The sequence below is a fragment of the Peromyscus californicus genome, unplaced genomic scaffold (genome assembly GCF_007827085.1).
Source record: "Peromyscus californicus insignis strain IS unplaced genomic scaffold, ASM782708v3 Scaffold_14__1_contigs__length_90479793_seg_2, whole genome shotgun sequence".
Taxonomy (NCBI): Eukaryota; Metazoa; Chordata; class Mammalia; order Rodentia; family Cricetidae; genus Peromyscus; species Peromyscus californicus.
This window is the reverse complement of record NW_026294436.1, coordinates 75,934,599-75,960,481: the sequence shown is the minus strand read 5'-3', so window position 1 is coordinate 75,960,481 and position 25,883 is coordinate 75,934,599. Positions and strand designations below refer to the sequence as shown.

The following is a 25,883-nucleotide window of genomic DNA, read 5'->3' as shown; positions in this document are numbered from 1 at the left end:
TGCGCCTTGTCCCATCACCTTCAGTCCGCTCGGTGGACGGAGACGGGCGGAGACGGGCGGCTTCGGACCGCACAAAGGGCCTGCTGCTGAGGAAACCTTTCTCCGGCTGGACTGAAGCCCTTTCCGGCACTCTCCTTCCCAGATAACCCGAGGATACCCGCGGTCGAGAGAGCGCAGGCAGAGGCCTAGCGCATCCAGCATCTAAAGTGGGGAGCACGCCTGCCCCGGGCTCCCCGAACAGTCTCACATTTGACCCCGCCCCTCTTCCCGGCAACTCCCTGATTGGCTCCCCAGCCTCCGAAGGCGCCCAATGATTGGCTGAAGGCCCGTGGCCAGGCGATACGCGGCGCTCTGGGGGCGGGGCCTGCCGGCGGGAGCCGCGCCGCCAGGCGCCGCGCGCGCAGCTTCACTTAGTCTGCGGGCGGCGCCGGCGAGCGTTCCGCTCCAGGGTAGGAGAGTGGAAGGGCGGCGGGGCGGGGAGCCGGGAGGCATGGCGCGGCCCGACGAGGAGGAGGAGGGGCCGGCCGTGGCGCCCGGGCACCCGTTAGCAAAGGGATACCTTCCGGTGCTGAGGGGCGCCCCGGATGGGGAGGCGCGCACGGAGCCGCCTGATGGGCCCGAGGCGGAGAACGGAGGCCCGGGTCACGGCTCCGTGGTCGCGGGAGCTCCGGACGGGCCGCAAGGCCTGCTGGCGGCGGCGGAGGAGGAGACCCAGGCCCGGCTGCTGCCCGCGGGCGGTGGGGAGGACGGCCCGGGCCCCACGAGCTCCCCGCGCACGGCGCTGTCGCCGCGCCGCTTCGTGGTGCTGCTCATCTTCAGCTCGTACTCACTGGTGAACGCCTTCCATTGGATCCAGTACAGCATCATCAGCAACGTGTTCGAGGGCTTCTACGGGGTGTCGGCGCTGCACATCAACTGGCTGTCCATGGTGTACATGCTGGCCTACGTGCCCCTCATTTTCCCGGCCACCTGGCTGCTGGACACGCGAGGACTGCGGCTCACGGCGCTGCTGGGCTCCGGCCTCAACGGCCTGGGCGCCTGGGTCAAGTGCGGCAGCGTGCAGCGGCACCTCTTCTGGGTCACCATGCTGGGGCAGAGCCTGTGCTCCGTGGCCCAGGTCTTCATTCTAGGCTTGCCCTCTCGCATCGCCTCGGTGTGGTTTGGACCCAAGGAGGTGTCGACGGCTTGTGCCACCGCGGTGCTGGGCAACCAGGTAAAGACTGGAACGAATAGATACTAGGATCCTCTTAAGGACGGTAGGAAAGCCATAGGTGGGGCTGGGTCCACGGTTGGTGGGTAAAGTGCCTACCGTAGAAGCGTTAAGACTGAGCTCCAGCACCACGTGGCATGGTGGCTCCAGGTTGTATTTCCAGCCAGCACTGACAGGTGAGGAGGACAGCTCCTGAAGAAGGACGTCCGAGGTTGCCCTCTGACTTACTCACACACAGGCACGCCTGGACGCTCTGACAGTGAAGGAGATCTCATAGGTATTTTTGTCCCCACTGCAGAAGGAAAGTGTTGAGTTCTGTGAAGTTTGTTTCCATATGGAATGTCCTTGGAACAGTCCCGATTTAAGTGTATTAGTAGTGAGCCCAGCCTGGTACGCACTGAACAGGTGTAAGTGAATGTTCAATAAATGTCCTGGTGATAAAGACTTGGCAATATTACTGAGTCCAGTTATTAGTTCTTAATAAGTCAGGCAATGCTGCAAATCACTGACCCTGGAATGGCTAGTGGTTTAATTAGCCGAGGCTCCCTTAAGAAATGGCCTTGTTTCCCCTACCATGACAAATTCAAATGCCACCAGAATTCCAGACGCAATACTAGGCAAAAGGGAGGGGTGTGTGTGTGTGTGTGTGTGTGTGTGTGTGTGTGTGTGTGTGTGTGTGTGCCCCCGCTGCTTACTTTTTTTTTATTTGTTTTGAAACAGTGTTTCTTTCACTCTGGCAGGCTGGCCTGGAATTCACTGTGTATCCCCGCAGACTTCAAACTCTTGAGAATCCTGCTTCAGCCTCCCAAATGCAGGAGTGAGCCACCCCGCTATGATGTTTGCATTTGTTAATTTCAGGGTTGTCCCCTTATTGTAACTTAAATTCTTAGTACAGGGCACCTGTGACACCGGGTACTTTGTCACCACTGTAAATGTCACCATTGTAAGGATAGTTAGTATTCATTCAATTGAAGGAAATCTAGTTCAAATCATCCATACCCCTTTTATACATATATTGCTACATGCAGCTATGTAACCAGAAAATGTTTCTTTTTCTTTTCTTCCCTGCTTTCTCTGTGTAACAGCTCTGGCTGTCCTGGAACTCACTCTGTAGCCCAGGCTGGCCTCGAAGTTTCAGAGATCCTCCCACCTCTGCCTCCTGAGTGCTGGGATTAAAGGTGTGCACCACCACTGCTGAGCGAAAATGTTAGTTTCTTACTTCCAAGCCTCACTGGGATCAAGATCATGGTTTAAAGTACCCCAAAAGACTAACTGTGTGTGCTTATTTTGTTAGACTTACTTGCTTTCTCTAAGACGGTAGAAGGGCCACTTAAACTGTAATTGTTGTGCATTCAAAATAATTTATTACTGATATTTTAGTTGTTTCTTTATATTTGGATAGCAGATGTTTTCTTAAGTTTTTTTGTTTCTAAATTATATTTAAGATTATGCTTCATTGACCATAATAAAAATATTATCAACTCTATATCTTTGAAGCATCAATTCTTATGGATAATAAAGGGAACACTTACTTATAGGTGGCCTTCCCTCCTCTTAGCAGCACATTTCTGGCTCTTCCTATAGCCTCCTCAGTGTTCCCATTCCTTCCTTGGCTCCTATAACTGTACAGTTAGGACCAAATAAGCATTTTTCAGTCTCATTTATGGAGTGATCATGCATAATAATATTCAGAAGCATTATGCAGTCACTAAGAGCTTGGTAACATTAAAGTGATTTATGTGCATATGCCATTCAACTTAATAGAATAGGTTTGGAACTATTAGTTTTCCCACTTGTTAGATAGGGAAATTGAAACTTAAGGAATGAAATCATTTTCCAAAGGTAATACTGCTTGTTCACATATAAGTGTGTCTGGTTCCTGAATGGTAGCTTTTAACTTTTTAGGTCTCCAGAGAGAACCTTCCAAAATACAGGTGCTTTAAACTCACCAGTGGTTTTCCAGAGTACTTAAAAAAATATGAAGTGTTTACTATACATTACAAAACCTTTATCACGTGTCTTTGGCTTCTTAAACAATGTCGGACTTGCACAAGGACCTTTGCAGAAACATTCCTTCCCCATGCTTAGAATAGTCTTCCTGTTCAGTTACGTGATTACATACTTACAGCCACTCAGCTCTCCAGTCAATTTAAATAGCCAGTCGCTTTCCTGATTCCATGTGGAGTTAGTCACTTTCTTACTACATCATTACATTTTATCTCTCCTTGTAGCATTTATCACTGTCTCATGTTTATTGCTCGTATTGACAAATATACATGTTTTATGCTCATTACTGTCCATTTTTCATTTCATTTCCCGAGTGACTTTCCATCTCTCTTTGTAATGTAATTTTTTTTTTTTAAATTTTTATATGCATTGGTGTTTGACCTGCATGTCTTTGTGAGGGAGTTGGATCCACTGGAACTTGAATCACAGACAGTTGTGAGCTGCCATGTGGGTGCTGAGAATTGAACTCAGGTCCTCTGGAAGAGCAGCCAGTGCTCTTAACCCCTGAGCCATCTCTCCAGCCCCCCCCCCCATCCCTTTGTAATTACTTGTTTGCCTTCTTTCTTTGAATTTCTTCGTGTGTGTGTGTGTGTGTGTGTGTGTGTGTGTGTGTGTGTGTGTCTCCATGTATGTGTACAGGTGTGCAGTAGGAGGGAGATGGTTTGGGTGAGTGCACACTTGGAAACCAGAGGGGGATTTTGGATGCCCGCTGTCACCCTGTGCCTTATTCTGTTGAGGAAGAGTCTCTCATAAGCCTGGAGCTGAGGTTTTTCAGCTAGGCTGTCAGCCATCGGGCTCTAGAGAGCACCCTGTCCTCACCCCCCCACCCCCCCACCCCCGTGCTGTGGGTACAGGAGTGCACAGGACCGTGCCAGCTCATTGTGTGGGTGCTGGGATTAGAACTCTGGTCCTCCTGCTTGTGCAGCAAGTACTCTTCACCGCTGAGCCAGCTTGCTAGTCCAGAATTGCTTTCGATATGGATTTGTCTATGCTGAATATTTTATATAGATGAAATTATATACTGTGTGTCTTTTTGTGTCTGACTTAGTTCTCTATCATGTTTTCAAAGTACATGGGATAGTACTACATCAGTACTTCATTCCTTCTTACAGGTGAAGATACTTCATTGTGTGATTTAGGTTATTATCATGTTTGGGTCTGTGAATGGGGTTGCTGTATTTGTGTATAGTTTATTTGACTATCTGTTTTTAGTTTGGGGGGCGTGGACCTACAAGTGGAATGGAAACATCATATTTCAGTTCTGTTTTAAATTTATGAAGAAATTGCCAAACTATCCATAGTGGCTACTGTATCATTTTACATTTGTGCCACAAGGGTTCCAGTTTCTCCCATTCTTAGGAACACTTACTTTCTGTTCTTATAATCACACTCATTCTAGTGGATGTAAGATGGAGTCTCGTGGCAATTTTAATTTGTGTTCCCCTTTACAGCATGATATTGACCTTTTTTTCATATTCTTCTTCGCTATGTATCTTCTTTGGAAAAATGTCTTTTCAAGTCTTTGGCCCATTTAACATTGGGATTCTTATCTCTTTGTTGTTAGGTTGTAAAAGTTCTTTACTCTGATGCTAGTTCCTTCTTAGATATGATTTGGAAATATTTTCCCCATGTTGTAAGAATTTTTTAATCCCTTATCAGATATAGGAGAGAAGTTTGCCAACAGTTTTCTTTTAACAAAGACATGAGAACAGATTTTTTAGGCTTTACAGTACATCTTTATATGTACTACTGTTTCTCTTTATATTCTGTTAAATGCCAGCATTTAGTCTTTGTTTCCTATTAATAGCTGTTAACAGGACTGTTTATTTTACAGCTTGGAACTGCAATTGGCTTCTTGTTGCCACCTGTTTTAGTGCCCAACACACAGAATAACACAGACCTTCTGGCTTATAACATCAACACCATGTTTTACGGAACAGCATTCATCTCCACACTTTTATTTTTTTTAACAGTAATTGGTAAGTGACTTGTTCGTCCTAAGCTTAGATAAGTGCATGACAGATATATGAGGATAATTAATCCTGGAAGTTTGCTGATGGTGTGTCCAATGCTGTTTATCTGTTCTCATCATGCAATGTCTTGCTCGAGTACTGAATGGAACAGCTCTAGGGGTACGTTATGGTCCACTGTATGTTGTCCTCAACATTCTAAAGGGTTTGGAGACTAATCAATCCCATTTACCTTCCTACTAACTCAGCTTGGTAAGTGTTCATCTCAGACATGCTGCCTGGCTTCCCTTCCCATATTCATCTGTGTGGTATGCATCTTGTACCTGCCTAGCCTGCAGCCGGTTCTTGTCATGCTTTGAAATGACGCAAACAGGCTGCCACCTCCCCTCTCACAGGAGATTCCCCCAGGGGTCCCCAGTTTAAGATTAACTGGCTCTATAATGTTGACCTGTAAATGATCCTGGGCAGCATCGAGCTGTTCAGAATTTCAAACTGTGGCAACTGTCTGCTTGTTAGGCCACTTCAGCAAAGCCCGGCTGCCATCATCCGTCCCCGAGTCCTCGTCTGGGCCTGTCTTTTGAAGGAGTCAGTCAGAGTCAGCTGCAAGCAGCCATCACCAGCTTGGAAGAAGCTTTGGGAAGGTCTGCTTTTTTTTTTTTTTTTTTTTTAAGTTCATTTTTAAGGGGAAACAATTTTGATTTTAGGGAGAAGATAGGCAAGGGGTATCTAAGATATACTACTGCTGCCATAACTAGACTGCCTGCTAGACACTCAGCATCTCTTCGATGAATTTTATGAGGAAAGGAACTGTGAAGTTCACAGACCATCTTTTAATTAACACTTATCATTAAACCATGTTGTGGTTGGAGGTTTTAGACTTACATATTAAACTTCTACCTTGCTATGATATCAATGAAAACTTCATATTTTGTGGTCTCCAGATGTGAAGTTGAGTTTTCAGAGAAATATCTTCTGGTAACCTGGGTAGGTGAGTGGCAGGACCAGGTATAGGAAGCTCAGCCCACATCTGCAGTTTCCCTTGAGGTGATGAACGGAATGTTCTCTTAGTAGCATCTGAAGTATGCCAGTATGTGCAGTTGGCTTCTCATTTTTTATCTTTGCAGTTAGTCAGGGAGTGGCATATTTGTACTGTGCACATTGCTGAAAAATTTGTCTTGTACTCTTAGTATTTAACAAAGTTTTAAAAGAAATCTGTATTGGTGAGGGAACCTCTTAAATCGGCTTTTCTGGTTGGTGCATTTGGCTTGCTTGACCAAGTACGAAATATTGCTTCTATACATTTTTAGAGAAATGGATCTTGCACTTACAGTAGTTTAAGTATAAAATGTCTTTCAATCATTTATGTGTAATCACATAAATCTTGGACTTCTGTCTTCTTGAATCTTAAGTTGAGCTTCTCTTCACAAGAAATGAATAATTAATTATAGAAGACATCTTTATAAAAAGAACCGGCTGGAGAGATGGCTCAGCAGCTAGGAGCACTTGCTGCTGTTGCAGAGGACCCGGGTTGTGTCCCAGCACCCATGTCACTGGTGGCTCACAGCCTCCTGTAATTACAGCAACAGGGGACCTGACTTCTTTCTCTGACCTCTGTGTGCGCTGCAGTCCCGTGCATGAAACCCAACAGACACACACACACATAATGAAAAGTTAAAATATTTCTAGTTAATTAATTAGTGGAAAGGTAGCTCAGTGGTTAAGAGCACTTGTGCACTTGTTACTGTTGTAGAGGACTTAGTTTAGTTCCCAGCATGCACATGTAGCTAGCTCACGACCATTTGTAACTCCAGTTCCAGAGACTCTGATGCCCTCTTCTGAGCTCTGTGGACACCAGACACTAATGGTGCACATATAGACATGCAGGCAAATCACTCATACACAGAAAATAAATCTAAAATAAAAATAAAATTTTAAAAATAATTCTGTAGTTGAACTTTTTTACATGATATATATATATATATATATGTATGTATGTATGTATGTATAAACTATTACAAATAGGTTTTTAAGTTTCCAAAGGCAGATGAAAAACAATGAAATGAGTATGACTATTAGTTTATTATCTTTTGTAGTCTGAGAAATTAAAGAGTGAACTATTAATGTATCTAATTAGTTATTGATGTACTTGTGGCTTACGGGTTGAGAGTGGAAATAGAACTGGAAGTGTAGAAGCAATGGAATGAAAAAGGCTTGTTTTCAAGTCTGTTTTAGTGTCCTACATTTTTAGTATTATGACTCTAAACATAGTATAAAAGCAAAGTAAGAATTAGTCACGAAGGCATATACTATAATCCCAGTACTTGGGAGGTGGAGACAGGAGGATCAGGAGCCCAGGGTTGTCCTTGGCTACATGAAACCCTGTGTCAAAAAACAAAAAAAGCTAATATACCATTATTGTGTGAAAACTATGACAGTAAATAGAAAGGCAACTTGAGTCATTGTACTCAATATGTTTGCTGAGGAAGAAAACTGAATTTGGAAACTCTTAAAGCGCCTTATTTACTAGAAGAGATAAGGTTATATCCTTCTAAATTCTACTGATAATTACTTAAAAATTCAACCAAATCCTTTTAATTTATGGCTATAAATTACAGTTTTTAGTAACATGACACATATTGAACTAATATTCATCAGCCTCCCTCAAAGACTTCCTTAAAGGCTCACTTTGTGTGACCTTTCTTGTCCTCGTGGATTGTGTATGTGGATTTATGTGGGAATCTTAGGAACTCACCTTACCTTCCACTGAGTCCACACTAATTCCTCATTCTTGAGGAATTCTGGCCTCTCACATTTGGATGGTAGATGTGCACCAAAACATGGTTGAATGCACACCACATGTTGGTTCTTATTAAGCCTCAAGATTCTTTACCAGCACCTGGGAGGCAGAGACAGGTGGATCTCTGTGAGTTGGAGACCAGCCTGGTCTACAGAGTGAGTTCCAGGATAACTAAGGCTACACAGAGAAAACCTGTCTCAAACTGCCACCCTCCAAAAAAGAAAAATCATTTAATTCAATATTAGTCTTACATAAACACAAGAATGTATAGGCTAGATGTGTAATTGTACTTTTGATTCTTCTATTCAAGATGGCTGTACATGGCTGTAAACTTTTTACTAGAGATGCCTTTTACTTACTTAGTCTATAAATATTTCAAGCTTTTGAGGCAAAGTCTGATTTTTTAAGTGAATATTGTATTTATTTATTTTTTATTTTTGGTCTCTCTATGTAGCTCTGACTGTCCTTGAACTTACTATGAAGACCAGGCTGGCTTTGAACTCACAGAGATCTACCTGCCTCTGCCTCCCAAGTTCTGGGATTAAAGACGTGCACTACTGAGTTCCACTCTAAGTGAATATTTTTCAAATGATACAATACATTTTATATAACACTTGATAAGTTAAAATTTCACATATTTTGTGTGATCTTTATAGCAGCTTGTCACTGTCATTTCCATTTAAAGAATGAGAACCTAAAACTGAGACATACGTAAGACAGGGCAAAGGCAGAATTCACAAGTGTATTTACTGCCTGTCTGCATCTCCCACAGTGACAAAAGGTCACTGAGCAGCCCTGGTTTACTCTTTCTTCATCCCAGGAGGAGCTGTGTGAACTCAGTGCTCTGCAAGCTTTTGACGACTTTGTGTGCCTAATGCCAGGTGGAGAGTAGCTGCTATTTGAGGTTAATAAACAGTTCTTTTATTGGCACAGATTTTTTAGTGGAAAAAAAGAGCTCCCCATTTCAAAGGAAAAAAGAAAGGCCTTATTTCCTGCTTTGAGATAGCTACACAGCATAAAAAGGTCATAGACAGATGACCTTTTGTTCCTCCTTTTCTTCATGTAGCACTGAGTCTGACTTTTCAGCGGTGTGTGGCTGGGAGGTACAGGTTACATTTGCCAAGAGATAAGTTCATCTCTCCGAAACTAGAGAATGATACTTGTATTCAGAAAATAAATCTGAGTGGAGCTAAAGACCGATGAGGATTGTTTTTAATTTATGTGAGTTTTTTAATCCATATTTGGTTCATTTTGATTTGTTTTGCTATAGTAAATTAAAACGTAGATATTTAGGACTTGCTAGAAACTTGTGACTACAATTATTTATAGTCTGAAACCTTGATTTACTACTATGAAAGTTTTGTATTACCAATGCTAATAAAAAGAAATATTTCCTATCCAACTAGGACACAGAGAGACTTGCAGGACAGATTCGAGGCCTCCTAACAGTGCAAGGATCAGATAGGGAGGAAGGAAGAGGAAGAATTGCAGCAGCTAAAGGTTTTGTGTTCACCAGGCTCCAATGTAAGGATGCTACGAATAAGTAACGATGAGTTTTGTCCCTCTTGAACTAGTTCTGAGCTCTGAAATAGAAGTATACTTAGCTTGGTTTTAGTTACATCATAATTTTTTTCCAACAAAAACTTTAACTTTTTATTTTTATTAGCAAATAGAGAAATGACTCATAATAATTTGTGGGAGTTGCAAGGATTGTTTCTTCCCCAATAACTCTCAAATATGTCTGTGTATTGGGAATGACAGAATTTTTGTGTTTAGTGTAGAGTCTCATATTCTATCCTGCAGATTCTGCTTGTTAAACTTTGTATAGAGTCTCAAACCAGTATTAATTTTAAATTTTTAAATGAGTCCACCTGACAACCAGAGACACCAGACCTAATACCCTTCAAACTGATAATAAAATGGGCCTCTTCCAACCAAGAAGAAATTGTTTTGAAAGGAAGAAGGAAAAAGAGGAAATGGAAAAATGATGAGAGGCAGGGAGTGGGGGGACTCTGCTGTGTAAAGGTTAGTTCTCCGAGAGGAGAGAAGGGAGGAGGTGGGCAGAAGTTATAGTCTTAGAAAACATGACTTTCCCCGTGTGCTTCCGTTTTGCTTTTTGAATTTACTTGTTAACTCTAAAGCGCATTTTCATGAATTGTCTGATCAGTGACATGTACATCTGGGATCTATGATAATAGAGACATGACTGTGTGACTCTTGATACCTGGGAAGGTCACTGAATCCAGGCATTTATCTCTTCCAAGGGACTGAATTTAAAATCAAATCCTTGATGTAGTAAATATTGGTCTTGATTATTGAAAATGGAGTAATCAGTGGGCAAAGGTGGTCTCATTGCCAGTGATTTTTCAGCTCCAATGAATTGGCCAAATCTCTTGAGTTTTAGTTCAGAGAGCTAAAAGGATAATATCAAATTATTCTTCACTTAGAAGTCAGTAAAGCTAAAAAACAACCTTGCTATACAAAACTTTGACTGCCTCTTTAGTCCTAAACTAAATTCTGTTCTCTCACTGAGAAAGATGCCATATATTTAATCACATGTGGTGTGTGGGTATAATATACGTGAATTAGTCATATGTGATCCTTCTCACTCATGTTCCCAGTGTTCAAGGAAAAGCCTCTGTTACCACCAAGTCAGGCTCAGGCAGCTCTGAGAGACAGCCCCCCTGCGGAGTACTCCTATAGGACTTCTATCTGGAACCTCTTCAGAAACATCCCCTTTGTTCTCCTGCTGATCAGTTATGGTAAGTGGCACAGTGTTCACTGGTGGCCATGAACACCTTTAAGCACTGTGGATTCTTTTTATTGAAACTAGTGGCTTGAATATTAATGAGTTTGGTCCATGAACTTCATAGCTTAATTATGAACTTAAGTTTTGAGCTAAAAGCAAAAGTACCTAAAGGGATTTTTTTTTTTTTTTTTTTTTTTTTTTTTTTTTTTTGGTTTTTCGAGACAGGGTTTCTCTGTGTAGCTTTGTGCCTTTCCTGGGACTCACTTGGTAGCCCAGGCTGGCCTTGAACTCACAGAGATCCGCCTGGCTCTGCCTCCCGAGTGCTGGGATTAAAGGCGTGCGCCACCACCGCCCGGCTGGATTTTTTGTTTTTTAATGTTTTTAAATAGAAAAAAAAAAAAGCAGATCTCAGAAGTACTGTATGCTTTTTTGAGTCCTGGTGGAGTGTTACATTGAGAATGTAGATGTTCTGCTTGCAGATATATTTAGAGAAACCCACTCTTGTGTTTAGGAGTAAAATCTTAATATCAACTGCAGTCTTATTTTAAATATTGAAAACCTGGGGGGAGGAGTGTTAAATGTCTACTGATAACAGGTAACTGAATTGAAATAGATTAACTCTATGGACTGTTACACAGTAGAGAAAAATTAATGAACTAGAATGAAAGTGTCACCATGAACCACAAAACAAACAATTGAGCGGTAAGACCAAGTTATAGATGATACTATTTATAAAGTTTATATGTGGAATAATTCTGGTTATTCATGAATACACACATGAAATTAAAAACTCCCAAGATCAAGATAGGAGTGCTTTTGGAAAAGAAAGTATAGAAGTGGGAAAATTAATCCAAAGCAAAGATCAGTGATGAGAGAGGGTATGTTATTAACTGTGGTCTGTAGCCAGAAATTTCTCCAGTCCTGCCTTGCCCAGCAGTCCTGACGAATCTCTTCTCCCCGGGTCCCGCAGCTGTTTATGAAATAATCACTCAGAGACTTATATTAATTACAAACTGTATGGCCTATAGCTTCAGCTTCTTGCTAGCTAGCTCTTTCATCTTAAATTAACCCATTTCTATAAATCTATATGCATATATACATACATGGCTGTGCTGTTATGGGTCTGCTGACATCTTGTTGCTCCTTCAGCAGCAGGCTCGAATCTCTCCTGACTTCGACCTTCTTTCTCTGTCTCTGCTTGGATTTCCCACCAGGCTGTAAGCTTTCTTACCGTAGGCCAAAAACAGCTTTATTTATTATCCAATGGGAGCCACACATATTCACAGCATATAGAAAAACACCTCACAGCAGTGGTCTTTGTGTGCTTGAATATTTAATAGTAAAAGAGAATGAATAGTAAATTAAATCTCAGTTATGTTACCAATCCCATGTCTTTGAGGAAGTGCACACGAGGGTTTGAGACTGCACATGTGATTCCTGATAACAATCTATTTAGAGTTTTTCCTGTGTTCTTTTATTCTCGTATGAATTGCCTTGTAAGTCTTTGATTCAAGTGTCAGGTCTCTGAAACAAGCATTCTGTTATGCTGTTAATGATGAAGGGTTTCTTTTTCTTAAGATTTGGTTGGTTGGTTGGTTGGGTTTTGTTTAGTGGGGTGTAGTGCCGTGATGCTAGGAATCAAACCAAGGGTCTTGTGTATACTGGGCAAACGCTCTGTCATTGAGCCCTAGCTCACTTTTCAGCACCACTGACTATGGCTCATGGTACATGCACAGGAAATGTTGCTTGAATGTTTGCCATATGCAGAGTTGCATGTGGAGATAGGATTTGTGATCTACATGCCTGAATCAAAATAATATGTTGTAACAAAATCCATTTTGTTTCCATTTCTGTTGCTACAACAAAATGCCCAGTGCTGGATATTTTATAAAGAAAAGAGGTGTATTTATCTCATATCTTTGGAAAGGTCAAGACCAGGTAGCCCCATCTGCTTAGTCTTTGGCAAGGAACGTGGGAGCATCATGATAGGGATAAAATATGACTTTGTGCCAAGTAGACCAAGGTGTTTGGTGGCCTTATTTTATAACAGCCCTCTTCACTAATAACTGACTCACTCCATGAGACCTAAATGAATCTTTCTGAGGAGCCCCTGTGCCTCATCTCATTGTTCTAGGTCCCACCTCTTAAAGGTTCCATCACCTTTGACCCACCCGTGGTGGAGACCAAGATTCCAGTGCAGATCTCTAATAAACCTAGTATTAAATCCATCCACCTTCTAAAAGGCAACAGTGATGGTGTTTAGTCTTCTTGACTGTCTGAGAACATTACATTTTACAAATATTGCATAGCATTCCACGTTATTTCATAGAATGATGAACTTTTTTTCTTTATAGGTATTATGACTGGAGCATTTTATTCAGTTTCAACATTATTAAATCAAATGATATTGACACATTATGAGGTAAGCTTTGTTTTGTTTTCTGAAACAGAGTCTTGCAATGGAACATTGGCTGGTCTAGAACTCGTTATGTAGACCAGGCTAGCCTGGAACTTGAGATGGTTTTCCTGTTTCTGTCTCCCCAATGCTGGGATTACAGGCATGTGCCACCATCTGTTTTTATATTGTATGCTTGACAAAGACTTTTCCTTTAACAATATAATTTGTATTAGCATGGTTTTAAAATGAAGGATTATGGCCTTGTTGATGCAAAAGATTTATACCTGATTTTTTTTTTTTTTTAAAGCAGCATTCCATCTACAACTGAGAGGTGGAAAAAACTGAATAAAGCTGTTCAGGAAATAGAAGGCAGATGGGTCTCACACTTAGAGCAGAGAGGCCAGATTCCTGAGTTGTCGATATGATACTTGGTGTATCACACCATTCTAGTGACTCCAATCTAGTTTGTTCTGGTCCCCTGGACTTAGTATGTAAACTCAGTCCAAAATCACTAGCTCCCATACTTTTATTAAGCGTATTTAACCTAATTTGCAAAACACACATTGAAAGTAAATATTATTAGCATTGTGACAAAACCTTAATTTGGTTATATGGAAAAACACAAAACCTTGTAAAGGATGTAAGCTTAGACATTGAGGTCAGACTGGCCTCTCTCTTAAAAAGGAGCTGGCACTTTTACTATGTAAAAGTGTTGTCCTTAACTTTCTCTATGCACATGTATAAATAAGTGATTTCAGAGTCTTAACAAAAAGTAAATACAACTATGGAGTACCCAGGAAATGTCTCCTTTTTACTTCTTTCATTATTTTATATTCACTTTTATTGATTCTGTTGTTTTAAAATAGAATGCCTTCAATAAACCATCCTCTCCAAAAACACACCTCTATCCCATGTAATGAATCTTCCTATTGTATGCTTAATTTTAATGATTATTTCTGCTAACTATGTAAGTGTATGGGATTATGAACCACCTGTTTGATTCGAAATATCTGATTATTAAATTGTTTTAGAGAGAAGAGGTGAATGCTGGAAGAATTGGGCTAACGCTGGTGGTAGCTGGAATGGTGGGCTCTATTCTTTGTGGCTTATGGCTGGATTACACCAAAACCTACAAGTAAGTTACAGTAGATATGTGCATGGTACGTGAGTAAAAATATACTGATTTTAAAGAACAGGGTTTCGCTAGGTAGCTTGAGCTGGCTTGGAGTTCCATCCTGCCATAGCTGCCCGACTGCCAGGATGCCAGCATGACCCACCATGTGTAACTAAGACTTAGAGCATTTCAGTGATATGCCTCTATGAATGTTTTACAGATCTTCCCACCCCTTTGTAACTTGTTTCTATCTGAAAAGAGCCCTCCCAGGGAAGCACCAGGTTCCCAACAAACTTTATCTTGTCTTTTTTATGTTGTAAACTTTTTTTTAAAAAAAAAAAGTTCTTTTCTATGGGAAGATTATTGTTGAGCTAGCCACATTATCCACTGATGAGAAGGGGTGATTTGCGATAGCCAGCCACATTTTTCTCTGTGCCCTAGGGAAATTAGAAGGGAACCATTAATTATCTTGTCTTTGTTTTAGGCAGACGACTCTGATCGTGTACATCCTGTCTTTCATTGGGATGCTTATATTTACTTTCACGCTGGACCTTGGGTACATCATTGTGGTGTTTGTCACTGGGGGCTTCCTTGGGTAAGTGTCAAGTGTGTAAAAGGCCCTCCAAAGGTTTTTTTTATATTTAAATTAAACTCTAAAAGTTCCATTATGTACATATAAATGTACAATTCCTATAACAAAAAAGTTTAAGCTATTTTGGTATGCTGTTGGTGAAAAGTCGATGAGCCTCGTCTGGCCAGGTGGCTGCCCTCGCCTAACCCACCTGTCTGGTGGTCTTGCTCCCCTAGTTTCTTCATGACCGGTTACCTCCCTCTGGGCTTTGAGTTTGCTGTTGAGATCACTTATCCTGAGTCTGAGGGCACATCCTCTGGACTCCTCAACGCTGCTGCACAGGTAATCCTGCTTTTTCCTAACCCAAGACAGTTAACTAGGTGTGGTGATAGTGATCCCAAGCACTTGATAGGCAGAGGCAGGGGGATCAGGAGGTCAAGGCCAGTGTTAGCTCCATAGTGTGTTTGAGGCCAGCCTGGCTACATGAGCCTCTTGTCTCAAAAAACAGAACAAACAAAACCACAAAAAACAAGGTGATTCCTATGGCCAGTGAGCAGTGAGCTTGGCCTGTCTTTGTGGTTTAATTATCCTGACTTTGAGTGGTTATTTCTAGAAGCCAGATCATAAGGAAAGTCAGTTAAGGCAGGCTCTATGGGGAATGTGTACTTGTTTAAAAGAGCAAATTTAATAAAACTTATTTCACAAATTTTATTTTAGATATTTGGAATTTTATTCACATTGGCTCAAGGAAAGCTCATGACAGACTATAAACCTCAAGCAGGAAACATTTTTCTCTGTGCCTGGATGTTCTTAGGCATCATTTTGACAGGTAAGGCTGAGAGCATGCACCGTGCTGTCTGTGTTCAGTTTTGTGCATTGCTGCTTCATGGCTTTGCAGAACTCTGAGGTTAAGAATGAAATAAGAAGCGGAGTTTTCTTCTTAGGATGTGAGTCTGTCCTTTCAATTTGGTGGTTCCAAATTTAATACCATTACTGTGCATAAAAGACAGTACCGGGGCTGGAGAGGTGGCTCACCGTACCCAGGGTTAATTCCCAGCACCCACATGGTTGCTCACAATAGTCTAACTCTGGTTCCAGAGGATCTGATGTCCTCTTCTGGCCGCCTCTGGCACTGCTCAGACATAAATGCAGGCCACACGCCCATATACATGAAATAAAAAGAACCCTTTTTCAAAAATTATAAAAATTGTATAAATTATTTATCTTGTGTGTCTTTATCACCTTCCACTTGGACATGTGGGCATCTTAGACCTCCCTGTGCAGAACCAAATTCACTGTGTTGCCACTGTACATACCTATTTCTCTTATATTTTCTATTTCAGTTAGCTAGTGCTGTTACCCATTCACCTGCCTAAACAAGGAAATTCTGAAGTCACCATTTTTCCTCCATTACTACATCCCCATTATCCCACCCTGTGTTTGTTAGCTGAGGGGTGACTGGTAATTAAGCTCAACGCCGAGGTGTCTTTTCAGCTGCAGCGGTGCTATTGGCTATCACAGCATTATACACTGTGTGTTACATGTTACATAGAAAAGGAGAAGTGACCAGTCTGTAACTCTTGGTGTTTCTGTTTTAGCATTGATCAAGTCTGATCTGAGAAGACACAACATAAACATGGGGCTTACAAACGGTGACATTAAAGCTGTAAGTGGCATTTTTATGGCTGGACTCTGAGTGTGCAGAGGGTAAATGGGAAACCATTCTTGTTTAGTCAGCAACTTTTTTTTTTTTTTGTCAGTTCAACAGTTGACTGTTAAATAGCATGTGTCAGATGTGGTACATCCTTCAAATGCCAGTTATTTTCGCAGGTGCCAGTTGATAGTCCGATAGATGAGAAGCCAAAAGTGGTGATGTCTAAGCAGTCAGAATCTTCACTCTGAAGAGGGGAAGGCACCCGCCCTCAGTGTGGGGATATGGCATCGTCCTTGGGGAGCTGTGTGAGTGGTGAGGACACTTACTTGGAAAGTATTGGGTGAACTCTGGACTCTGAATATCATTTTGGTTTATTGTTATTAAGCAACATTTTGCTTACATCTCAACACTACCATTTATCTAATATTGTCCATTTTCAGCTATGTATTGTGTCTATGAAAGTAACATTCTTGACATTTTTCTCAGGATGGTGTTTTTTTTTGGGGGGGGGGGGCGGAAATCTAGAACCATAAGGCATGTGAGAGTGTATGCAATTCACATGTAAACATGTCCAGTGCATTTCCAGTTAGCTGTCATCTCACTGGAATGGCCATGTCAGGAAACTGACCCACTCAAGGACAGGATGGGATCAGGATCCCAGAGCAGTCCTCAGATGTTTCCCATCCTTTATACTCTTGTTATACAGTATGTTGTTGGTTCTGTGCCACACACACACACACACACAAAAAAAAAAAAAAAAAAACACCAAAAAAACAAAAACAGTTGTGTGCACAGACTAAATTCGTTACACTCTGGTTAGCTAAAGCACATGTAGATCGTCTGGAGTTCCTCTCTGTGCTGCCTTTATACAAATACTGTATTTTTCAGTGCAACTTGAAATAGAATACTTTTATTTTTACTCTCTTGCAAGAAAATTTCATCATCTGTGTTACAAGCTAGCTCATGATTTCTTTTCTTTTTTTTTTTTTTTTTTTTTTTTTGAGACAGGGTTTCTCTGTGTAGCCCTGGCTGTCCTGGAACTCGCTCTGTAGACCAGGCTGGCCTTGAACTCACAGAGACCCACATGCCTCTGCCTCCCTGAGTACTGGGATTAAAGTCGATGATTTCTTATATCACATCTGTATTTGCCTTGGAGATGCCTAAGATAGGGAGTCTGTGATAACTTCAGAGAACCCATGTCTCTCTATTCTGCAGAGAGCCCTCGAAATACTAAGTGCTGTATTTCCAGGATCATTTCTCTGACCATCATCCTCTGAGGAATGCCAGCCTTTGCACATGTTCTGTGAGTGCTGGGAACAGGTTCTCCTCCACTACAGAGTGTATGTAGTCACTCTGTGGACATTGTATCTCTTTTACATGCTCAGGGCAAGGAGAATGGGACCAAGTGAGTTTTCACAGTGCCTACCACTGTGTCTTGTTTACAGTGAGAATTAAATGTCATTGATGTTCTGACTCTAAGCATATAGTCATGACATTTGAGCAACAATAATATTTAAATAGTGTAATTTTATAAATTTTATTAAAAATTTATGTAATATCAAAATGCATGAAGAAAAGCCAATTATATAATGAATATGTTTGAAGCAAATGCAAGTTTGATTTAGACAAAATATGCATTGATTTATTTTGATATTATTCTCTTTCATCAAATTACTATAAATTATTTGGAATCTGACACTGGAAAATGTATTAGAAGAACATAATATCACTTAGCATCAGGAATTCTGGTTTTGTGTCCTTGGTGTTTCTAGCATGGTAACTCTGGACACTTCATTTAACCTCTCTGGCAGCATTTTCATGATCCGTGAAATGAATGCTTTCACTTTGATCTAAAACAGTGGTTCTCAACCTGAGTTGAGACCCCTCTGGGAGTTGAATGACCCTTTCACAGGGATTGCATGTCAGATATTCTGCATATCAGATGTTTATATTACGATTCATAACAGTAGCAAAATTACAGTTATGAAGTAGCAATGAAATAATTTTATGGTTGAGGGGTCACCACAACATAAGGAACTGAATTAAAAGGTTACAGCATTAGGAAGGTTGAGAGTCACTAATCTAAAAGATCTTTTAAAAATATTATCATTCATCATGGAGTAGACCACAGGAACTTAGAAATTTAGCTAGAGAAACACTCCATGGACAATTGAATAAACAATGTGATTGCTCCTGTGTAGAGACAGGGGACTTTCAAGTAGCCTTTTAACTTTTTTAGTCAGTCTGTAGTAGTTCAGGCAGAATCTGTGTAATCAATAACTTCTTGTGATATTCATGTCACAGGTTAAAAATGACCAAAAATAGTCTCCCCCATCCGTTTCTGTTTTTAAATTGACAGTGCTGTTTACAACAATCATGTACTTTTTTGAGTCCTGAAGCTTTGAACAAGTCACAGATGGAAGTTATTACTCAATGTCTGAAAGCATATGTGTGCTTTGTGTGTCACTGTTTGGAAAAGAGATAAAGTATGATGTAGTAATGCAAAATGAGTTAATGATGTTTTCAGTATTTTAAGTGAATGTTATGGATAATATATCAGGTGAGAATTTGATATAATTCTGTGTCATGGTTTTAGAAATAGTGATTATCACCTGTGTCAATTTTAGCCAGATGATTTTAGGAACAAAATTAGATGTTCTCAGAAGCTGTTGCATTTGTAAATGCTGTGAACATAGCTTTTGTCTTTTGAGAATGTTGGAGAAACATCTTGTGTGAAAAGGTTTGTGTTAGTACCTGGAACAGTGCCTGTGTCTGATGTCTTCATTCCTATTCTTATTTTTGCTATTTTTATAATTTCATTATGTGCTTGTTCTTCATTATTTCATACTTGAAATAAATTTATTTTTGTAATGCTACTCTCATATGTCTTTTAGAAACAAGTTCTGGTGCCTGGTATGTGTGGCAAGTTAGAAAGCGATTCTAGGATTTTAGAGTGAACCACGGAGGGAAACACGTCCACTGTGATCAGCACTCAACAGAAAATAAAATATTTTATTTACTTAAAAATAATGTGGAAGTAAACTGGGAAAGTGGGTCAGCATTTAGGATGTGTACTGCCCTTGCAGAGGACCTGAGTTTTGTTCCTAACACCCAAATCAGGCAGCTCACAACAGTCCCAGGGATCCAACACCCTCTTGTGGCTTCCATCGGCAGCTGCATTCATGTGTACGTGCCCCACACGTGTGCATAATTTAAAATCAAATCTATAAGCTGGTGGTGGTGGCCCACACCTTTAATCCCAGCACTCGGGAGGCAGAGGCAGGAGGATCTCTGTGAGTTCGAGGCCAGCCTGGTCTACAAAGTGAGTTCCAGGACAGGCACCAAAACTACACAGAGAAACCCTGTCTGGGGTGGGGGTGGGGGGGATCTAAAAAACTTAGGTTGATATCAGCAAGACAGCATTATTCCCAGAAGTATCGCTTCTCACACTCCTCGTGGACAGCACTTTTGTTGGGGATCCAGAAGTCCAGTGTAGAGGCTGCAGCATAGTTCAAGCGGACACTGAAGAAGGTAAGACAAGTTGACTTTAACCACATCGCCCTCACCCTTAGTGGCAAATCACAGTGCCGAGAAAAATCCCAGCAGAGAGCATGGAGCAAACACTCCATCAGCTGTACAGATGCTTTCTCCCTGGCCCAACCCTAATAATGAGGTGATTGATAGAACCGAATGTTGGAAAAGGCTGGAAGCAGAGGAGGACCAGGGAGCCTGTGGCCCCTCCAGGTTCCCATCACTCTGCCATGTCCTTCCTGACTGTCGACTTTCAGGCCGTGATAGACTCTATACCTCGGGACTGGGAGCCTTGAATACTCTACGCCCAGTTTACTGCGCTGTGCTAATAGAAGCTTGGAAAATAGTAAAGCTGAGAAATGCAAGCATTGGAGGCTCAGCTCCTGAGATTCCAGAGGGAATAAGAAGTTTTTAGGACTTAGGCTAGAGGCTAATCATGGGATATTTAATAGAATCTGGCTGCATTCTGCCTGTAATCTGAGAATTTGCATAAGTCTAATAATAGACCTTAAAAAAAAAAGAGGACATGAAGTTGGGAGGGGTCAGGTGTAGGAGAATCTGGAAGGAGTTGGGGGAGGAATGAAAGAGTGAGTATGATATATTTCATATACTATATGAAATTCTCCACTAATAAAATATATTAAAAATAAAAATGTAATGCACTTTCTTTGGCAGAGGTAATTTCAAAGGAGCATAGCATTGAATCTTTGTCATGGTTATTACTAGTTATTCTTATGCAATGAAAAAGGAAAAGGGAGACAGAGGAAAATGAAAACATACAGTTGGAAGAGTGAAAGCTAAGACTCTTAATATGATTTCAGTCTTGTCACACACTGAAAGGGAGCCTATAATTGTGAAAGGGATTAACATTAGAGAATGTCTTCTGTTCTGCTCAGGACAATAGCAAAGGTGCCCTGAGGTCAAGACCGCACCCAGCTAAATTCCCACCTTGTAAAAGAGAGCCTTAGGAGTTGCTTACTCCCAGAAAGCAGATGCCTAAGCAGTTTTTCACCAACTTCAGTGTACAGAAGCTGCTGCAGCTGTGGTCCAAGGGGGTCAGAAATAGAACAAAATTAATCCATTCCAAAAATGAAATTAAAAGCAAAACTGCCTAGGTCAGGATTTTCCGAGGGTCAGCACACAGAACATGATGCAACTGTGGTCCAGTGGAACCAGACAACATCCTTGGCTGGCAGGAGGATTGTGTAGTGCTGTTCATGTGCTACTGGTTTGATAGGTATGAAAAATGGTAGATCAAAGGGGGATCACGGAGTCACATGTCAAGGTTCCAGAGAGCCACTCAAGCAGGACAGTGAGTGGCACAGTTGGAGGCCATCCTGAGATGCCATGGCATGAAACTCTGAAGCCACCGGTGGAGACACCAGAACCATGGGATTTTTGCCAAGAAAAGCTGTAGGCAGAATCGAGTCAGTCCAAGAGAAAGGTGGGGTTTCCCAAGCCCTTTGGAGCCCAGATGATTCCATTACTAGCCCCAGATACCAAGCATAGAGCCTCAGGATTTGGTGTTTTCCCTCTGGGTTGTGAATGAAAACAAGAATTAAAAAGGAAAGGAAAGGACATGACTGCTCCCCGGTATGGTGGAGGAGAAAGTTTATTGTAGATAAAAGGGGCAGGGGTATCTGGGAGAGTCCAGAGTGGACATGACCAGACTAAGCTGGGTCATGTGGGGAGAAGAGGGGACAAAGAGGAGCCAGGTACAGCAGTCAGAAAGCCCAAGGTACAAAAAGGGCAGGTAACCAGAATGGCTGGATTATGTAAAGAAGAGTCTGGGGGAAGGACAGCCTGGCCCCTGGGCTCCAGTTCAGGGTAGAGAGAGGGTGGGGTGACAGGTAGGGACTGAGGTGTGACAAGATATCCAAGGAAGTCTGATTAAGGGGTATATGGAGTTTATTAGGACTTAAATTGGAGAGAACAACTCACTAAACAGAATAAGGCAAAATCATTGCACAGTCCTGGAAGGCTGATGTCCTGTTCATCACTGCTCCTGCTGCCTGAATCAGTCCACACCATCCAAGCCCATGAGGGAGAGAAGAGAGCCAGCTTATGTGCCCCTCAGGTCTTAAGCTAGCCCTGAGGCCACGCCCTAGGAGCTGATACCTCAAGGTCATAGGTGGAATAGGCACCCACTTCACTGAGGGATGCTAGGAAAATCTGGCAGCCAAGTCCACTTTGATGTGTTAAATATGCACCTCAGCCATTTGTCCCAGGATCTGAGACTTAACAGGTGGTAGTCTTGTAATGTCCTCATTCCTCTTTTTCGGAATGAAGGTGTTTGTTCTGTGCCATTGTGACTTGGAAATATATAGCCTGTTTGCGATTTTATAGAAGCACATAGTTAAAAGATAGCATTAAATCTCAGAAAAGAGTTTAGACTTTTGAGTAGTGTTGAGACCGTTAAGAACTATGGAGATGGTTTTAGAGATGGATTAAATGCATTTTTCATTATGAGATGATAGAGTGCAATGTAGAATGTTATTATTTAAAGTGATATATTTGGGGTGGGGCTGTAACTAAATTGGTAGATTGCTCATGTACCATGTACTAAAACCTGGCTCAGTCTACAGACTAACTGGGTTTGGTGGTGTATGCCTGTAACCCCAACACTAGGCAGGTATAGGTAGGAGGAGGTTCAGAAGTTTAAGGTCATCCTCTGCTACAGAGCAAATTAAAGGACCAGGCTGGGCTGTTGTGGTAGTTTGAAAGAAAATGGCCCCCAAATGTAGTGGCACTATTAGGAGGTGTGGCTTTGTTGGGGTAGGTGTGGCCTTGTTGGAGGAAGTGTGTCACTCTGGGGATGGGCTTTGAGGTCTCAGTTGCTCAAGCTTCGCTCATTTTGACTCTCAGTTACTTCCTGTTGTGTGCAAGATGTAGAACTCTCAGCTTTCTACAGCACCGTATCTGCCTGCACACCACCATGTCCCACCATAATAATAATGGATTGACCCTCTGAACTGTAAGTCTCCACCCCCAATTCAATGTTTTCCTTAATAAGAGTTGCTGTGGTCATGGAGTCTCTTCACAGCAGTAGAAACTCTAAGATATAGATATAGATATAGATATATCCCACACTCAAAAATAAATAAGTAAAGTGATGTGTTTGAGGGTCAAGTTGTAAGGAGTGCCGTTGTGATGGTAACCTTTTGTTGACTTGAATGGACTGACAGTCACTGAGGACATACACTTCTGGGTATATCTTTGATGCTGTTTCAAGAAAAGTTAACTGAAGATGGAAGAATCACCCAAATGTGGATAGAACCATTGATGGGATGGATTCCAGATTGATTTAAAGGAGAAACTGGGCTGAATATCAGCATTTATATCCCTCTGCTCTGTGGATGCAGTGTGATCAGCTGCCTCATGATCCTCCTGCCATGACTTTGCTGCTCATTAATTTATATTGATTATTAAGCTGACAGGCTCTATAATATAATCACCAAAGAGACAAACATCTGGAGATGCCAATGAAGGGTTACCTTAATCAGGCTAATTGAGGTGGGAAGACCCATTCTAAATAGATGAGTGTCCACATTCCCTGGCCTGTGGTCTTGGGCTACATAAATAAGAGAAAGCTAGCTGAGGGTAAGTATTCACCACTATCTGCTTCTTGATTGCTGATACAATGTGACCAGTTACCTTATGCTCTTGCTACCTGGACTGCCATGATGGCCTGTACCCTCAAACTGAGCCAAAATAAACCCTCTGTCCTTTTTTTTTTTTGGTTTTTCGAGACAGGGTTTCTCTGTGTAGCTTTGCGCCTTTCCTGGGACTCACTTGGTAGCCCAGGCTGGCCTCGAACTCACAGAGATCCGCCTGGCTCTGCCTCCCGAGTGCTGGGATTAAAGGCGTGCGCCACCACCGCCTGGCTCTTCTGTCCTTTAAGTTGCTTTTGTCAGGGTATTTTGTCACAGCAACAGGAAAAGTAACTAAGATGTAAAAGCAGTACCAGGAGTGGGGTTACTGTGATGAATCTGACAATGTGATTCTTAGGCTTTTGGAACTGGTTTATGGGGGGAATATAGAAAAGTTTGGGATTTTGGGCTAAAAAAAAATCCCTTGAATGCTGAAAGCATAACTTAGGGTGTCATTCTGGTGGGGGTTTGGAAGACTAGAAGGCCAAGAGAAAAGCAGATGGTGGTTCATGAGAGTTCAAAGAGGGATAAAGTGCCAACAGCCATGGCATAGCACAGCAAATGGCAAATAATACTCACGGTGTCACCATACCAGATGAATGAGAGAACCTCGTTAAGGAAGGCTGTGGGGCCACAGACCCTGGAATATCGTTTACTTCTGTCTGTAATTTCTCATGTGCTATTACAGTTTTTCCCTAACAGCCATGGGAATTTCCCCACAGCCTCTATTGTAATGTGTTCATCTCATGAGTATGTATATTCCATCTACTGGACACATTTGTATCTGTGGATGGTCAGGAAGATGATTTCTTCTTAAGCTGTATAATTTTGATGGATAGAAATAATACTAGGATATTTTTCATAACTAGGTGTGGGGGACCCACCCCCATTTTTTTCTCCCAGGGTACTCTTGAGCAGGGAGAAGTGGGAAATATTTAGCTAGAAATATAGAGGAGAGAGACAGATAGAAACACAGGATAGTCTTGGGAGGGCCTGGGTCAAAACCCACCAGTCCCTTCTGTCTCTGCTAAAGGGCTTTTAAAGGAATGCCAAGGAGTGGAGCAAAAGATCTCCCCCTTGCTAGATCAAAGCATGCCACATGGCACAGCCAAGTGCAGACCCTTCCAAACACCTGATAACCACGCACAGGGCCAATCCATCCCCTTATGCAGCCCTGCTGTGTAAAGCAAGCTCAGATCTCACTAGGAAACCTCTGTGGACCCCAACAACTAGAGCTATTGTTTCACGAGGACTGTGAGATACTTAGGGCCTGTTTTATATCATAACTCAGGCTGACATAGGAAAATAGCTGTATTTCCAGCTCTAAGACAACTGTATACCATTAGCTTATTTAAAGCTTCACAGTAACTTCAGATTAGACCAGGTGCTTTGCCAATGGTTTTTAAGATAAACTGTTCCCAGGAAAAGCAGTCCAGTTCATAAGGACATACTGAGCTATCTGGCTAGGTCATAAATACAAAAAACCCAATTATTACTAGCTGACAAATGATGTAGTCCTTGCACACACTCCTCAATTTGTGAAAATATATTCTGACTAGTCAAAGCTACAGAAAATAACTTGACTTTAGCCCCTAATGAGAGCTACAGATGTTTTTGATAATTGGAAGTTACACGCAGGACAGAAAAATATATTTTAAGATTTAAAATGCTTTTATTGTCACTGTGCCTTGGAAAGTGCCAAGTGAGCTTAGATTAGGAGACTTAAGGTAAACCTGAGTTCCAACCAAAGCATTTATGACCCAGCTCTCTGTAAACACTCCCAGTCAGAGAGACAACTAATCACAAAATGTTAGTTTAAAATGTTACAACACTTAGAAATATAGGATATATGCACAAAATACCTTGTTTTTTCTTAGACTCCTCAGTAGTTTCGTTTTATAAAGCTCTCTCTCTAAATAGATAGCAATGACTGGTTCTCTCGTTGAAGCTGCAGCTGTGGGATTAGAGCCCACCAGTTAAGAAGTTCAGATTTATTACATGTGTGTTGTCAGGACCACTCGCCTCTTATCATTTACTTAAGAAATGACATGTGACCTTCAAATGTAACTTTCATATTGCCTGAGGGATTTCTGTTGGGTATAGATAGCTACATATGACAAATAAAAGAGCCAATGTGAGAAAATAAAGACAAATAAACACCTAGCATATGTGTGAGTTTTTTCCCTATTTCCTAAAAATCTCTCAGATAAAACATTCTTAGCTTCGAGACGC

General features: G+C 41.6%; 1 protein-coding gene across 3 annotated transcripts; it reads left to right on the top strand.

Moving 5' to 3' along the window:
- Window positions 1-376: 376 nt before the first annotated feature.
- Flvcr1 (FLVCR heme transporter 1) lies at window positions 377-19,346 on the top strand. Of its 3 annotated transcripts, XM_052737999.1 has the most exons (10): window positions 377-1,213; window positions 5,052-5,196; window positions 10,606-10,746; window positions 13,088-13,155; window positions 14,163-14,266; window positions 14,730-14,840; window positions 15,053-15,158; window positions 15,534-15,645; window positions 16,415-16,482; window positions 16,647-19,346. In XM_052737999.1, the coding sequence occupies exons 1-10, from the start codon at window positions 491-493 to the stop codon at window positions 16,716-16,718; spliced, it is 1,650 nt and encodes a 549-aa protein (XP_052593959.1). In that variant the 5' UTR covers window positions 377-490; the 3' UTR covers window positions 16,719-19,346. The 3 variants fall into 3 exon arrangements, 1 of the variants encoding a protein (XP_052593959.1); XR_008218087.1 differs by lacking the exons at window positions 13,088-13,155; window positions 14,163-14,266; window positions 14,730-14,840; ... (2 more) ...; window positions 16,415-16,482; window positions 16,647-19,346 and adding an exon at window positions 5,704-5,828 and having other exon boundaries at window positions 10,606-10,716; XR_008218088.1 differs by lacking the exons at window positions 10,606-10,746; window positions 13,088-13,155; window positions 14,163-14,266; ... (3 more) ...; window positions 16,415-16,482; window positions 16,647-19,346 and adding exons at window positions 5,704-5,828; window positions 9,391-9,500.
- Window positions 19,347-25,883: the final 6,537 nt, after the last annotated feature.

Bases quoted from the DNA above. Each gene is read 5' to 3' on its own strand.
- Flvcr1 (XM_052737999.1), top strand. From the start codon at position 491: ATGGCGCGGCCCGACGAGGAGGAGGAGGGGCCGGCCGTGGCGCCCGGG. The intron at 5,197-10,605 runs GTAAGTGACTTG...TCATGTTCCCAG, and splicing joins ATTTTTTTTAACAGTAATTG to TGTTCAAGGAAAAGCCTCTG. The intron at 15,159-15,533 runs GTAATCCTGCTT...ATTTTATTTTAG, and splicing joins TCCTCAACGCTGCTGCACAG to ATATTTGGAATTTTATTCAC.